We start from the raw sequence: 17,153 nt of genomic DNA, 5'->3' as shown, positions 1-17,153 counted from the left end.
CATGCAAGAAGCAAAATTGAACAGGGAGATTCAACATAAACAAGCAAGCCTGTAGAATTTGGTCTCTCTTTTTAGTTTTTAAAGAGACGCTGGGGGTTAGATGAAAGAATTAAGACTGAAAGAGATAAAGAAGATGAAGAGTTAGACCTGGAATAGCAAAGCTAGTTATAAAATTTGCATTATTGTATATGTTCTCTAAATAGGAAGCATTAAATAATATCAGTTGCTTTGAGCAATGTTGTCATCCAGTTTATTACCCATGTGGCCATTTTCTTTAAATTTTAAGCTTTTTTATTTCACTTCAAAGCAGCAACTTGAAAATCTGTCTTGGTTTTAAGATAAAGGGATTTTCCTACCATCACATTTAGGGATAACAGTATTAACATTTTCTTCCTTCATTAATATATTAATCAAAACATACTTCAAAATGTGGCTCTAGAAAATGTCATTACAGAAAAAGAGAATGATTTTTTGTAATTACTCATGCATATATGATAGATCTTTTTATGAACCGACATGCCATGGACTGTTCTAATTCTAATAACAGAATGTGTGCAGCATTCAAGGGGTGTTTGGGTGCTCACTTAATCTTGGAAAAAAATCTTAAAAGTTTCATGAAAATAAACAGGTGGGGGGGAGAGAGTAAAACCCATCTACTTTTAACATGTCCTGTAATTAACGCCTTAAGAACATAAGAGAAGCCATGTTGGATCAGGCCAATGGCCCATCCAGTCCAACACTCTGTGTCACACAGTGGAAGAAGAAAGCGTATACTGGGAAACTATGGCAGGAACTTATACAGGCTGTGAAACTAAAAAACTCTGCGCTTTTTTGGAAATTAACAACGATTGGGGGATTTAAGACAGCCTTTCCCCTGTGGAAACATGGGCTGTGGAAACATGGGCTGCTTTCTTTCAGAATTTATATGACAATCTTCAACCCCCTTTCTCAGGTAACATAGAGAACCTCTCTCAGTGGCCACCAGTTAGTACGCAAGAAATAAAAGCTCACATAATGCAGCTGAAAAATAGGAAGGCCCCAGGTATGGATGGTATACCAGCTGAGATGCTTAAAGAGAATGTAAACTGGTGGGCACAGTTTCTGGCATCTTTTTTTACTTATGTTGATCAAACAGGCCGAATTCCAAAGCAGTGGGGGACGGCTATAGTCGTCCCTATTTTTAAGAAGGGCAATCGAAATAATCCCGCCAATTATAGGCCCAAAAGTCTTTTAAATATAAGTAAGATTTATACAATACACCTTTTAGAAAAATTAGAAATATGGATGGAACAAGAAGAAACCATCCCTTTGGAACAGGCTGGATTTAGATAAGATAAGATAAGAAAAGATAAAATTTTATTTGTATCCCGCCCTCCCCACCTAGGCAGGCTCAGGGCGGCTAACAACATCTTATACATATACAATGATAAATGTAAAAACTTTAAATTTAACAATAAATCTTAAACTTAACATCATAAAAACCCGTTAATATACTTAAAAGTTCATAATTTAATTTAATCTGGCAGCAGTGGTGGCATTCTGATGCTAGATTCTGCCGGTGTGATTAATTCCATGTTGACATAGCACCTTGGACAGGACCACGTTGGCGGATCCTTAATTAACAACTTTCAGCAGTTGATGTATGCTTGTTTAAAGAGGGCAGTCTTGCAGGCCCTGCGGAACTGATCGAGGTTCCGCAGGGCCTGCACCTCCTCAGGAAGCTGATTCCATAGGGCGGGGGCCGCTATTGAAAAGGCCCGTACTCGGGTGCTCTGAAGCTTGATCTCTTTCGGCCCAGGGATAGTCATTCTATTTTTACCAACTGACCTCAGTGCTCTCTGGGTTCATATGGGAAGAGACGGTCCCTCAGGTAGGCCGGTCCTCGGCCATATAGGGCTTTAAAGGTAATAACCAACACTTTGTACTGGACCCGGTAGGTAATTGGCAGCCAGTGCAGTCCGCGCAGCCCCGGCCGTATGTGCTCCCATCTTGGGAGCCCCAACAGCAGCCTGTCTGCCGCGTTCTGCACCAGCTGCAACCTCCGGGTCCAGCACATAGGTAGCCCCAAGTAGAGGGCATTACAGTAGTCCAATCTTGAGGTGACCGTTGCATGGATCACTGTTGCGAGGTCGCGACGCTCTAGGAGAGGGGCCATGTGCTTTGCCCGCCTCAGGTGGAAGAATGCTGACTTGGCAGTGGCTGCTATCTGGGCCTCCATTGATAATGAAGGCTCCAGTAAAACACCAAGGCTCTTCACTTGGCGCGCTGATTTCAATGGCGCGCCATTGAAGGCCGGGAGAGCTGTTCCCCCCCCCCGAGCGCCGCGACCCACACAAAGGACCTCTGTCTTTGCTGGGTTCAACTTCAGTCCGCTCAGCCTGAGCCACGTCGCAACAGCCTGTAAAGCCTGGTCCAAGTTCCCTGGGGCGGAGTCGGGCCGGCCGTCCATTAGTAGATAGAGCTGGGTGTCATCTGCATATTGATGGCAACCCAGCCCAAACCTCTGGGCAATCTGGGCAAGGGGGCGCATATAAATGTTGAACAACATTGGGGAAAGAACTGCTCCCTGAGGCACCCCACAATCTAGTGTGTGCCTCTGGGACCGCTCATCCCCAATAGCCACCCTTTGTCCCCAACCTGAGAGGAAGGAGGAAAGCCATCGTAAGGCCAACCCCCCAACCCCAATGTCGGCGAGGCGGCATTAGGAAAGAAAGGTCGACAACTGAGCATTGTCTGATATTGCAACAGCTAATTGGGAAGTACTCTGATAAAGGTACAACTGCTCTATATGCTGCTTTTATTGATTTAAAGGCAGCAAGGCAACGATTGTGGCAAAAACTAGCGGCTTCTAATATTGATAAAAGGCTGCTATTTCTCATTCGTGGACTCCATGAAGAATAATTTCTTAGAGATAGATGCAATATGCAGGGATTACTCACAGAACCCATAAAAACTCAGAAGGGTGTAAGACAGGGTTGCTTTTTGGCCCCCATCTTATTTAACTATTACATCAGTGATATGGTGGAACATATGACTGATACTAAATTACACCCTCCAAAGCTGGCTCTTCGCCACCTTTCAGTACTGCTATATGCAGATGATGTGGTACTGTTATCTAGAACACCTATTGGGTTGCGGAGGGCATTAGACAGCTTTGTTAAGTACTGTGAAAATGAATGTTTGGTAATAAATTCTGAAAAAACAAAAGTGATGGCGTTTGGTAAAAAAGCCAAGAAGAGGTATTGGACTATGAAAGGGAAGAAAATAGAACAAGTAACAAAATTTACTTATTTGGGAATGGTAATTCAGGATACAGGCGCTTATACTGAACATTGTAAGATGAGGGTGGAGAATGCGGAGAAATCAATGTATGCTATCCTGAGATTTTTTCATACTAAGGGGGCAGTCTCGGCAGCACTGAAATTGTTTCAATACAAAGTTTTAACACAACTGCTCTATGGTATTAACCTGGGCATTTCGGCTAAAAAACTACAGGCTCTTGAGAAAGTGCAATCAAAATTTCTTCGTAACATCTTGCAGCTCCCACCAGGTGTGCCAAATGCCCTTTTGCAATTAGAAACTGGGCAAATGAGAATTGAGGCCAGAATTATGTTATCTTCGGCATACCAATGGCTAAAGATCCATACAAACAAAAAAGGTCTCTTCCCTCTAATAATTCAAGACCTCTACAGGCCAAGGTGGCTGCAATTGGTCAAAAGTAATTTAGAAATTATAGGATTCTCACTTGAAAACCTTTTGGCGCAGAGTGATGCCAAAGCAAAAAGTATTATTAAACAAAGAATTTGTGATATAGAGAGACAAAGGGATCTAGAACGGGCCCCTTCTTTTTTGGTGCCTACTGAGACTAAATATGTTATGAGGATGGCCAAGTACTTTTCTTATTTGGAGGTACCAGCTCACAGAAGAGCCTTTACGTTGGCTCGATGCGCAGTCATGCCCTCAAAGGTGTTAGAAGGGAAATATAGAAAAGTCCTGTACGAAGACCGACGCTGCCCTTGTGCTATGGGAGAGGTGGAGTCGATGACTCATATGTTTTTTCGATGCTCATTCCACTAATTACATAGGGATAGGTTTGTCTCCCCATTTGTAGTTGATCCAATGGCAGATGCAGATGGGGTGTGTTTGGAGAAACTCTTGGTGGATGCAAGTCCATATATCTCTAGAAAGATAGCTAAATTCTGCCATTATCTTGTGAAGTTCCATACTAAGAAACAAGAAAATTGCAGTCGTGTATGAACTGTTGAATTTTAGGTTATATATGATTTTACATATTCTGATTTAAAGGATTTTATATAAATTTGAACCAACTTTGGATTTTATAATTGGTAAAATGTATTTTAGTTATCCTGGATCTGTATAGCTGGGGAAAAGTTTTATGTATTTTATTATGTTTATGTATTTTAGGAGGGTTTTCACATGATGTGTTATAGCTTTGATATTGGTCTATGACCATAATAAAGTTTATTCTATTCACAAAGTGGCCAAAAATTATATATATATATATATATAAATAATTTTTGGCCACTTTGTGAATAGATACATATATATATGTATACATATATATACATATATATATATATATGTATGTATGTATGTATACACACACACACACACACACACACACACTGTGGCTAATAGCCACTGATGGACCTCTCCTCCATATTTTTATCTAACCCCCTCTTGAAGCTGGCTATGCTTGTAGCTGCTACCACCTCCTGTGGCAGTGAATTCCACCTGTTAATCACCCTTTGGGTGAAGAAGTATCTCCTTTTATCCGTTCTAACCCGTTTTTCAAAAGAAGCTCTAGGGCAAAAGAGAACTGAAAGTGGGAGGTAATGCAGAAGGTGAATTTGAAAGGTGCTTGGAAACCGCAGCAGAAGGCAGGTGTAAAAAGGGTCATTGTCACCAGCACAGTTGTGAACAAAATCCAAAGGTGCAGCCAGCTACTACTTACAGCTTTCGGGTGGCAATCAGTAAAGAACACGGGGGCAAAAAAAATATTCCACATCTCATCAGTTATATGTTTTTAATGAGTTTCCAAAATTAAACACTTAAGAACATAAGAGAAGTCATGTTGGATCAGGCCAATGGCCCATCCAGTCCAGCACTGTGTCACACAGTGGCCAAAAAATTATATATATAGCCACTGATGGACCTCTCCTCCATATTTTTATCTAACCCCCTCTTGAAGCTGGCTATGCTTATAGCCGCCACCACCTCCTTTGGCAGTGAATTCCACCTGTTAATCACCCTTTGGGTGAAGAAGTATCTCCTTTTATCCGTTCTAACCCAACTGCTCAGCAATTTCATCGAATGCCCACGAGTTCTTGTATTGTGAGAAAGGGAGAAAAGTACTTCTTTCTCTACCTTCTCCATCCCATGCATAATCTTGTAAACCTCTATCATGTCCCCAGATATTTCCTGATTTGGATCTGGCAACCCCACCCTCATCTGTTGCCTTCAAATTAAACAATAATTAGAGTTCCAAGGAGAGCCAGTTCAACTCTAGTAGGTTATGGCAAGATCAAAAGAGTTCAGCCTCTGATGATAGTATCAACAATGTGTTCTGAGATAGATTGGACCCTCCTAAATGACTGAGTGAAATAGTATAATAATGGTCGAATCCATATTGTGCAGGAGTCAAGCGAACAATCCTAAACATGTCTATTCAGAAGTAAATCACATTCTATGTATTGGGGATTATTCTCCTGTAAGCACAACAAACAAGACTCAGGCCACAGTGGATGTTTTTAGTTCCATCTGGGGGCTACCACTGGTTTTAGCCATGTGTCTGAAATGGAGCCAATTGATGAGATGCCCAAAATCTCATCTTCAACTTCTAGTAAAATGGAATTTACTATTAAGTCCAAGTTGTTGCATGTTATCAGTGTGAAATAAGGCTTAATGCAGGTGGGTAGCCATTTTGGTCTGAAGCAAGAGAACAAAATTTGAGTCCAGTGGCGCCTAAGACCATTAAAGTTTAATTCTGTGCATAAGTTTTAATGTACATGCACACTTCATCAGATGCATTGAAACAGTTTTCCTCAAGCCTTACATATAGATGGGGGAGTTGTCGGTGCGGGTGTTTGCAGAGTGAGCGGTGTGATGTGTACAACGGTGAGCCCCAGTACAGAAGTGAGCCAGACACCTGCAGCTAGTGCTAAAACAGTGTATTTACAATATATATACAACGTGCTCACTAGTGCAGAAAGATACATCAACTATAGGACCAAAGTGCTCCGCCAGCATGTGACTCCTCGAAGAGAGACCTGTGCATTGCTAGCACAGTCCATATATAGTTCCATCAGCCAATCCTGGCAGTCCACAGTCATGCTGACTCAGCAGGTCCTTTCCACCTGTCCTCTACCGGCTAGAACCGGCTTGTAGATAAGGTCACTGTGACCTAGCTTGCCAGCTAGATCACCTGCTGTCACAATAGAGCTGTCAGACTGTGTAAAGGCAGACTCAAATACTGACAGGAGTTAGCTGCAAGGAAGGGCTAGTTAAAGTCAAAATGCATAAATAACTGGGCAATAAGTATAGTTGAGGTTGGATTAAAGCAGTTGGTAAAACCTGTGAATAGCAGCAAATTAGCATATATATCCAAGAGTTAACAAACGGATGTGAGAACTAAGTTTGAACATAGTGGCACCTTAAAGACCAACAAAGTTCAATTCTGTATGTAAGCAAGAACTGAGAGACTTCACATGTATTGATGCACACTTCCTCAGATACACTGAAACAGATTTCCTAAGCAATACATATAGATAGAGGGCAAGCGGTTGCCCACAGGCCTTGAATTCAGCAGGAGCTCATAGGAGCTCCTGAACCTTTCTGACAACCCCCCTCCTCCCCCCCACTTAGCTTGTCCATTGAATAGTAGGTGCAGCTGCATAACAATCCCTGGATTAGGAGAGCAGGCAGCCAGCCAACTATCAGGAGCTTTGCCACACCCCAGCAGTCCTCATTAACTCCTGGAGAAGCCAACACCACCCTTTCTCCACTTCTTATGTGATTCTAGGCAGTGGGTAGCTTGTGGGGGGGGGGGGGGAAGCGGCCAAGGACAGCCCCAGGTAAGCAAGGTCTGTCTCGGCTGGCTGGATCTCTAGCCAACCCAAACTGGCTTCACTAGCCTGGGGCTCTCCTTTCTTGTGTCGGATTGCTTTTGGCTGGTGTGGGGGGTATATGCTAATGAACTCCACCACCTATTTTTCTCCAAAAAATGGTTGCCAGGAAGGGCTAATTAGAGTCAAGATGCATAAGTACTGCCAAGATTGGAATAACACAGTAAGGTCTGTGAATAGCAGCAAATTAGCATATAAATAATAAAAAAAGAGTTAACAACAGATGTGAGAAGTAAGTTTGAGTCCAGTGGCACTTTTAAGACCAACAAAGTTCAATTCTGGGTTTAAGCAAGAACTGAGTGAATTTGCATGTATACAGAGATAAGAACCTGATATCTCTGTTAACGCTTGGGGTTCCATTTCCCTGAGGGTTGTAATGACTTGTAATTCAGCAGTCTCCCATTCCAGGCTGTTTCTGAAATTCCTTGAGTGCCCCAAGAGGCTGAAATTTTCTCCTACAGGTTTCTCAGTGTGGTGATTCTTGATGTCAGATTTGTGTCAATTTATCCTTTGGCATAGGGTTTGACCTGTTTGCCGTATGTAGAGAACTGAAGGGCATTGTTGGCAAATACAGTGTTAGAAGAGGAACTAATAAATAAGCCTGAAATGGTGTAGTTGATGTTGTTAGGTCCAGTGATTATGCTGTTGGTGTTTGTGGCAGCAAAGCTTGCATCTGGCTTTATCGCAAGCTCTGGTACCAGTGTCCATGTTCAAATTAGATGTTGTATTATTGTGGGTGAGGAGTTGTTTGAGACAGTGCGCAAGAAAAGGTTTGCACCCCCCCCCCCAAAAAAAAAAACTTGTGAAGGAGAATTGTCATTATCCAATAGAGGTTGTAAGTTGCTGATGATGCACTGAGCTGTTTTGAGTTGAGAGCTGTATGTGACCACTAGTGGTGTTTTATTATTGTCTCTTAATAAATTTGTATTCTCACTTATAACAAATAAGACTTAAGTTTTTGGACCTCAGTTGCAGCATAATTATCCTACTTTGTTGGCTTCCTTCTTCCGCGACTGAACGTTTTATTGCTGGAATGTTCAAGAGTTGGGCATTTTGAGGCCTCATGATCATCAGGTCTGCATAGAATTAATGTACAGTATCTTTTTTAACATAATTGTATCTTTAGTAGAGGGGAAGCAAATGTCAGTGTACCTGTGATCTTACAGATCCTATGAAACCTCATTGCTATTAAAAGGTCCTGGGTTTCTTCCAGTGTTTATGGAACTCGTAATAAATTCTTATACAACAACCTCTTTATATCTTGATTCAATTCAGTATGCATGAGGTAAATTTTAATACCAACAACAAAAATGCTATTTGAAAGAGGTGCTATATAACTTACATTTTTTACAATATTGTTATTTATGGCAAAGGTTGAGCTAAATCAAGGCTTTCTCAGAGTGACATACAGGGGCTGTTTTCAAAAGCCATATATTTTTATATTCATGAAGTCACATTTAGGTTTTTCTCTAGAAACTCCAGTAGGTACAGGCATTCAATCTTAATAGATTTGTATTCTCGCTTATAACAACTGAAGGCTTATACTTTCCTTAAACATCTTTCATAGACTTGCTCTTGTTCAGTGAAGCAGAAGATCTGGATGGTGTTTGCTTTTTGAATAGAAAAGAAATAAAGTGGCAAGTTGCCAATCTGTCAGTTTCTAAATTGAGTGTATGACTCAAAAGAGTGCAGTTTTCCCCATAGAATTTCTGTTTTGCTTGTTTCTTAAGTGACTCCATGAGTGTGTACACAGACAAAATTCCTGTTGGAAAACACTACTAGTTACTCTTTTGGTTTTTCTAAAGACAAATTCCTTTTCAAGATCCAAAGAAAACTAAGCACCCTGCTTATTCAATCTTTATGGGAAAAGAAAATTATCTAACATAGTAGCAACACAACTTTTTCACTTGAATATCTGTATGGTTTAAAAAAATTGTCCTTTAATTGCCAGCTGATAAATTAGAATGAGTAGTATAAACACAAAAACATATTTTTGTGCCTAGCAATTTGATTTAGAGATTCAGATTACAATCAGGAGCATGAGAAGAGAATCATAAGAAAAGTTTTGAAATTGACTAGATTTTTTTTTTCAAAATTGACTAGAATGAATCAGATCTTGTAACATTTTTTCACAGTTAAGTTTTTTTTCTCTTTAAAACATTTCATTCATTGGAATTTACAACTGTATATGAAGTGTGTGTTTGTGCAATTGGTGGGGGGATGCATATTTTTTTCTATTTATTTATTTATTTATTTATTTATTTATTTATTTATTTATTTATTTATTTATTCCGTAACTTATATCCCGCCCTTCCCACAAGTGGCTCAGGGCGGCTTACAACAAATAATAAAACAATAAAATCGGAACAAATTAATACATTTAAATTCAAACATTTAAAACCTAAAAACCTTAAAATTTTACATTTTACATTAAAACTGTGCAGTATAATCACTGTCTGTCTCCAGTGAGTTCCTCTCACCAGCATGCAGCCCTGTCCAGAAACGAGCACAGAAAGTCATCTTTATGTACTCCTCAATTCTCCTGTTAGGTAGTATTTGGAATTCTCCTTCAGTAGCCACTGTCTCCTCTGGTTTTCCTTTTTTCAGTTGCTCCTGCATCCGGTGCTGCCCAGAAGTACAACCCCAAGGTGTTTATAATAGTTTCCAGTGAGCAGTCTAGGATGTGCGTGAGGAATCCAGGCAATGCTTCTTATCTAAAAGAGCTTTATTACAACAAGGCACAAACTTGGGAGTAAATACTCATTATTTTAATATGTTTAAAACACCTTCAGTATTCTGTATGATAATTGACTACCCACCCTGTATATGTATGACTGTTATTTCTATTTATATTCCATTGTATCTGAAGAAGTGTGTGAGCACAAAAAAGCTCATACCTTGAATAAAACTTTGTTGGTCTTAAAGGTGCCACTGAACTCAAACTTTATTCTATAGTTTTAATATTGTAATGTAAGCCTCTGCTCTGCTGCCAGTCTCCAAATGAATGTAAGCTTGTCATGTACTGCTGTCTTGTCTTTTATAGGTTTCCGTCTGTTCCTTTGGTATTCAAACACCCAGTAATTTTCATGGTGTTTAATATTGATTGTGTTCAGTCATTTTCATTTATTCATTCTTCTATTATCTCAGTATTTATCAGACATACAGTTGCACCAGACTATCAGGGGCGCCTGTGCTTAGTGAGGGTAGTCTTTAGTGATGCAAAGAATGAAGGCTTGCACACAGCAGTGATAAACCCACTATATACAGTTTATTTACACCTCCACTCTCCAAACCGACAGAATGCTCCGCTGCAACTCCATCATACATATCCCACACATAGTAAAGTGTCTTTGCACATTTATACAAACCATCCACCCAGGTAACCAATCAGCTTGCTGCTGAGTCATGCTGACATTGTCCAGGCTGATGCAGTCTGGCAACCAGCCACCTTCTGTCACTTAGATGATCTACCCCGCAGTTCTGTTACTTTCACTTTTCCCAGCATGTGCATAGAAACTGCTTGGCTTTGATTACAATGACACAAGTATGGTATCTGCCACTTTATGCAGTCCTGTATCAGACTGCAAAGGCCATTGATGCATTCTATATAGCAGGGGTGTTGAACTCATTTGTTACAAGAGCCAAAACTGATATAAATGGGACTTTGTGGAGCCAGGCTATGCATATCACAAAATGTAATGCCAGGTAGTAGAGATATAAACTTTTAAAAAGATTCAGAGAAACACAATTAAAGGTATATTTTAAACTTAAAATGCAATGCTTAAAACTCTTGCAATGTTTTGTTAAAATTGGAAAGATGGGGAGGATAGTGGGATTTGGCGATGCAATTTTAAAAATAAAACATCAAGGAAAAAGCACAAAGATCACAGCAGAAACTAAAAAATATAAACCAAAAATATAAAATGCTCTGAGCTAAGAAAACATGAAATGGCTGGACATTGCAAGATTCTCCCCCCCTCACCCCCCAGGTCTACTCAGATTGGCACTGGCTCTTCAGTGTAATATCCCCCTTTGGCTGTGGGTTCCCAGGTTAGAGTACCCACTAGGCATCAGTTTTATAGCATTTTTTCCCTTTTTGGCAACCTGCCTTAAAAATAACACTGCTGTGCTTGCCTTAAAACATTTCCCTGTGGTGACTGACTGACCAGTTGACTGACACTTCCTTGAGTTTATTCGTAGTAAGAAAAACAAAGAAGGGAAAGAAACTTAACCCAAAAACTGGAGTAAGAAACCTAAAATGTTAATATGCAATTAAAGGGCCGAACGTTAAAAACAAAGTGTAAAAAAATCATAAATCAACATACATGTATTTATTGTAGAAAGCTAAAACCATTTAAGGGCCCATCATAAGCCTCTATCCTATGTAAAATTATAAAACCTCAATGGGAACCCACTCAACTTGACCTGATGCGTTTTGATCTAGATTGGTCTTCTTCAGAGGTCAGAAAGGTAAGTACACATATTGGCTCATAATACAGAACAGAATAAAACAATAGAACAATGCTGGACCACAAGGAAATTTAGTGAAGTGACAAAGGCTTAGAGATCTTCTTGAGGCCTCTTGTTCTATAGCCTTATGTCTTAATCAAGGGCATACCTATAGCATTCAGTGTTTTTTTGTATGACTTTCCTCTTGTCTGCCTTCTTGAAGTGTCAAACTGTTCTCTGTATGAACTTGGCAAGTGGCAACTTTAATTGCCTATAAAGCTTTTTAGTTTGTTTATTTAATTCATCTATACCTGACTTTTCTTGAGCCCCAGAGCAGCTTACATCATTCTCCTCTCCTCCATTTTATCCTCAACAACCCTATAAGTTAGGTTAGGCTGAGAGAGTGTAACTGGCCCAAGGTCACCCAGCAAGCTTCCCTGACATGAGTGGGGGTCTGAACCTTTGTCTTCCAGATATTAGTTCCACACTCTTAACCACCACACACTAGTTCTTCCTTACTGTCTGTCTTATTATCTTTCAGAAGATTGGACAGTAGGATTCCACAAGAAATCAGTACTGTCTTGGAAAATATGGTCTTAATTTGATAGATACAAACAAAAACACAACTGGTAATATGTTACCCATGGAACCCAAACATAGCAAAAAACAAATGACATTACAGAATGAAATAGAATTAATAATGAAGAGATAATGGCAAGAAACAGATTTCTTTTTTAAAAAATGAAAATGAAAGCAATGTCTGCATATCCGTAATAGCTGTAATTGTCTTATGAATATGTCTCTTCTGTTAGTCCTGCCTATATTTAGGTCATTCATTTTGACAATAAAGTATTAGATGATTAAATGTAAAAAACAGCTTTGAGAGAGAGAAAATTATGAGCATAAGAAACAAACTGTCTGTTTTCGCTGATCCTCAAGGAATTTTTGCTCTTTCTCATTTGTATTCAAGCTCAATATGAAAGCATGGAGTTGACTGCAGTACTCTAATTAGTCCCTAGAGGATTTAAATGGACAATGGACTGCTCATTAGTCTGCTTGTTTTCTGTGAAGTCTTGCAGACTGTCTAAGCTTGTGTGTTTAATCTGCTTTCTAGATGTTGCAACAGCTTATCCTGATAAAAAGTCCATCTTGATGTATGTGACATCACTTTTCCAAGTCCTGCCCCAGCAAGTTACACTTGAAGCCATTCAGGAAGTGGAAACATTGCCACGGCAATCAAAGCACACTAGAGAAGAGCGTGTTCAGTTACCTCAACAGCGCTTTTTTCAACAAGTAAGTCCTCTGAAATTTTTCACTTTCCATTTTAGTTTTAGAACAAAAATTAAAAGTAACACTTTGGAGTGAATATCTTAGTTAGGAAGAAAGAGAGTTAAAGTTGCAGAGAGCCCTGGGATAGAGCAGAGAAGTGCTACAAGCATGAGGTTTCTGGTTTAGCAGCTGGGGAAGTTGCTGAAAACTTCTGAGTTTGTGTGAAGGGCTGAAGGTGATTGTTGCTGATTGATTAGGAGTGGCTGTGTTCCACACCCTCTTTGCATTATTTAGCTGCGCCTTGCCAGAGGCGTGAGCCGAAGGGCGAGAGCTAAATGGCTCTTGGCCTGTGGCACTTAGCCTGGGGGCTGTGTAAGGACCAGGAACCCAGATTCCTTGTGTTCCCAATAAGGTAAGCAGACTCTCCAGGCAGGAGCCACATAAACAAACAGGGTTTAAAAGGGGACTGTATATTTTTAAAAAGCTATCATGAAGGTAGAATGCCAGCACGGGGGTGGGGGCTTTCCAGTGTTTTACACTGAGTGTCACATGTATGACTATCTGCCCCCTGGACAGAAGTCTTGGGTGTGTGCTTGATGCAAGGAGCTCCTGGTCCTCAGGGAACGAGTTCGTACCCTTGAGGCCGAGGTGACTGACCTGGAGAAGCAGAGGCACTCGGGGAAGACTCTCGGGGACGTATTAGATGAGCCCCACTCTGAACGTGGCAGCCCCGTTGCTGCCAGGGAGCATAAAGGTCGAGAGGGAACAGGGCACCGTGCTGATGATAAGGGGAATGCTCCCTCAGAAGGGACCTCTTCTTCAGTTGGTGAGCGCGAATCCTTTTGCGCCAAGGAACCATCCCTGGGCAGGGAGATAGGGGAGGTCTTGGTAGTTGGTGATTCGATCCTTAGGCAAGTAGACAGCTGGGTGGCAAAACCGCATACTGACCCTATGGTGACGTGCCTGCCTGGTGCGAAGGTAGCAGACATTAAGCGTGTAGTAGATAGGCTGATAGACAGTGCTGGGGAGGAGCCAGTGGTCGTGGTACATGTTGGCACCAACGATGTGGGGAAATGCAGTCATAAGGTCCTAGAGGAAAAGTTTAGGCTGCTAGGCGGGAGACTTAAGGCCAGGACCTCCAAGGTAGCCTTCTCAAAAGTGCTACCTGTTCCACGTGAAGGGCTGGAGAGATAGGCACAAATTAGAAGTCTCAATGTGTGGAGGAGACGATGGTGTAAGGAGGAAGGGTTTAAGTTTGTTAGGCACTGGGGTGCTTTCTAGAATAAGCGGGAGCTGTACAAAAGAGATGGTCTCCATTTGTCCCCAGATGGAACCAGGCTGCTAGCACTTAAAATCAAAAAGGTGGCAGAGCAATTTTTAAACTAAATCTTGGGGGAAAGCCGACAGGAGAGGTTCGAGAGGACTCATCTCAAAGAGATGAAGGGTTAGCTGTTACTTTTCTACCGGGTAATGCATCAGAGTTGTCCACTGAGATGGTGACAAACAGAATGAACTGCCTGCCAGAGTCTCGAGGCAGCAGAAGGAAGGTGGCGGGCCTAGCTTGCCTGGGAAATTATAGATGTTTGTACACTAATTCTAGAAGTGTTCAAAGTAAAATTGGTGAGTTGGAATGTTTAGTGTTTCGAGAAAACATAGACATTGTGGAAATTTCAGAAACTTGGTGGAATGAGGAGAATCAATGGGACACGGTGATTCCTGGATATAAGTTATATCGGAAGGATAGGGAGGTAGGGTGGCTCTATATGTCAGAGAGGGCATACAGTCCAGTAAGACTGAGATCAGAGAATTAGATTCCCTTCTATAAACGCTTTGGGTCGAAATAGAGGGCCCAAAAGGAAATTTAACTATGGGAGTTTGTTATCACCCACCAAATCAAAAGATTGAGGATGACTATAATACGATGGAAGGCTTAAAGATAGTGGCTAGACGTAAAAACTATGTCGTCATAGGTGATTTTAACTACCCGCAGATTGATTGGGTCAATATGTGTTCTAGTCAAGAGAAAGAGACTGAGTTTCTAGATGGTCTCAATGACTGCTATGGAGCAGATGGTCTCTAAACCTACCAGCGGTGGGGCGATCCTGGATTTGGCCTTAAGTAATGCCCAAGACTTCGTGAGAGATGTAAAAGTGATCGCACCGCTTGGGAGCAGTGATCATAACGTTATTGATTTCACCATTTGTATAAATAGAGAGTTGCCCCAAAAGACCAGCACAACCACATTTAACTTTAAAAGGGGTAAATTCTCAGAGATTAGGACGCATGTGAAGAGGAAACTGAAAGGAAAGGTAAATACAGTCAAAACCCTTGGGGAAGCTTGGAGGCTATATAAAACTACAATCCTAGAAGCTCAGATAAAATATATACCACAAGTTAGGAAAGGCACAAACAGGTATAAGAGAAGGCCTGCATGGTTAACAAACAAAGTAGTGAAAGCTGTAAAAGGTAAGAAGGACTCCTTTAAGTGGTAGAAAGCTAGTCCAAGTGAAATTAATAAAAGGGAACACAGGCTGTGGCAAATCAAATGCAAGACTGAGGAGAATCAGTAGGACACGGTGATTCCTGAATATAATTTATATCGGAAGGATGGGGAGGGAAGGGTTGGAGGCAGGTGGCTCTGTATGTCAGAGACTGTGATCAGGCAGGCAAAAAGGGACTATGAGGAGCATATTGCAAAAAACATAAAGACCAACAATAAAAATTTATTCAAATATATTAGAAGCAGGAAACCAGCCAGAGAGGCAGTGGGGCCCTTGGATGACCAAGGGGTCAAAGGATTACTGAAAGAGGATAGGGAAATGGCTGAGAAGCTGAATGCATTTTTTGCCTCCGTCTTCACTGTGGAAGATAAGAAGTGTTTGCCTGCTCCAGAACCACTTATATTGGAAGGGGTGTTGAAAGACCTGAGTCAGATTGAGGTGACAAGAGAGGAGGTCCTACAACTGATAGACAAATTAAAAACGAATAAGTCACCAGATCTGGATGGCATACAGCCAAGAGTTCTGAAAGAACTCAAAGTTGAACTTGTGGGTCTTCTGACAAAAATCTAATCTTTCATTGAAATCTGCCTCCGTTCCTGAGGACTAGAAGGTAGCAAATGTCATCCCCATCTTTAAAAAGGGTTCCAGAGGAGATCCAGGAAACTACAGTCAGTCAGTCTGACTTCAATACCGGGAAAGTTGGTAGAAACCATTATCAAGGACAGAATGAGTAGGCACATTGATGAACACGAGTTATTGAGGAAGACTCAGCATGGGTTCTGTAAGGGAAGATCTTGCCTCACTAACCTGTTACATTTCTTTGAGAGGATGAACAAACATGTGGACAAAGGAGACCCGATAGATATTGTTTACCTTGACTTCCAGAAAGCTTTTGATAAAGTTCCTCATCAAAGGCTCCTTAGAAAGCTTGAGAGTCATGGAGTAAAAGGACAGGTCCTCTTGTGGATCGAAAACTGGCTAATTAATAGGAAGCAGAGAGTGAGTATAAATGGGCAGTCTTTGCAGTGGAGGATGGTAAGCAGTGGAGTGCCGCAGGGCTCAGTACTGGGTCCCATGCTCTTTAACTTGTTCATAAATGATTTGGAGTTGAGAGTAAGCAGTGAAGTGGCCAAGTTTGCAGATGACACTAAATTGTTCAGGGTGGTGAGAACCAGAGAGGATTGTGAGGCACTCCAAAGGGATCTGTTGAGGCTGGGTGAGTGGGCGTCAACGTGGCATAGGGTTGCCAAGTCCAATTCAAGAAATATCTGGGGACTTTGGGGGTGGAGCCAGGAGACTTTGGGGGTGGAGCCAGGAGACATTGGGGTGGAGCCAAGAACAAGGGTGTGACAAGCATAATTGAACTCCAAGAGAGTTCTGGCCATCACATTTAAAGGGACAGCACACTTTTTAAAATGTCTTCCTTCTATAGGAAATAACAAAGAATAGGGGCACCTTCTTTTGGGGCTCATAGAATTGAACCCCCTGGTCCAATCGTTTTGAAACTTGGAGGGTACTTTGGGGAGAGGCACTAGATACTATATTGAAAATTTGGTGCCTCTACCTCAAAAAACAGCTCCCCCAGAGCCCCCAAAACCTCCAGATTAATTCCCCATTATACCCTATGAGAATTGATCTCCACATAGGGAATAATGAAGACGTTTCCCTCTCCTCCTCCCTCCCCCCCCCCCTTTCTGGCAACTGAAGCGAGGGACTGGCCTTTCTACTCACGAGTTGCTGCCAGCTTCTTTACAGCAGCAGTCACACCATCCCAAAGTGGAGCCTTGCA

At 41.4% G+C, this 17,153-nt stretch overlaps 1 protein-coding gene across 2 annotated transcripts in view; it reads left to right on the top strand.

The window, feature by feature from the left end:
* The window catches only part of DMD (dystrophin), a 1,885,017-nt gene that overhangs the window by 602,535 nt on the left and 1,265,329 nt on the right, over positions 1–17,153 (top strand). For both annotated transcript variants that reach the window (XM_060234097.1, XM_060234096.1), the window contains exon 8: positions 12,709–12,887. In XM_060234097.1, coding sequence (XP_060090080.1) covers positions 12,709–12,887 — 179 coding nt within the window. The remainder of the gene's footprint in view (positions 1–12,708; positions 12,888–17,153) is intronic.

Source organism: Heteronotia binoei, chromosome 3 (assembly GCF_032191835.1).
Source record: "Heteronotia binoei isolate CCM8104 ecotype False Entrance Well chromosome 3, APGP_CSIRO_Hbin_v1, whole genome shotgun sequence".
Classification (NCBI taxonomy): Eukaryota; Metazoa; Chordata; class Lepidosauria; order Squamata; family Gekkonidae; genus Heteronotia; species Heteronotia binoei.
Note: the sequence above shows the minus strand (reverse complement) of the source record. Positions and strands in the feature narration are given on the sequence as shown.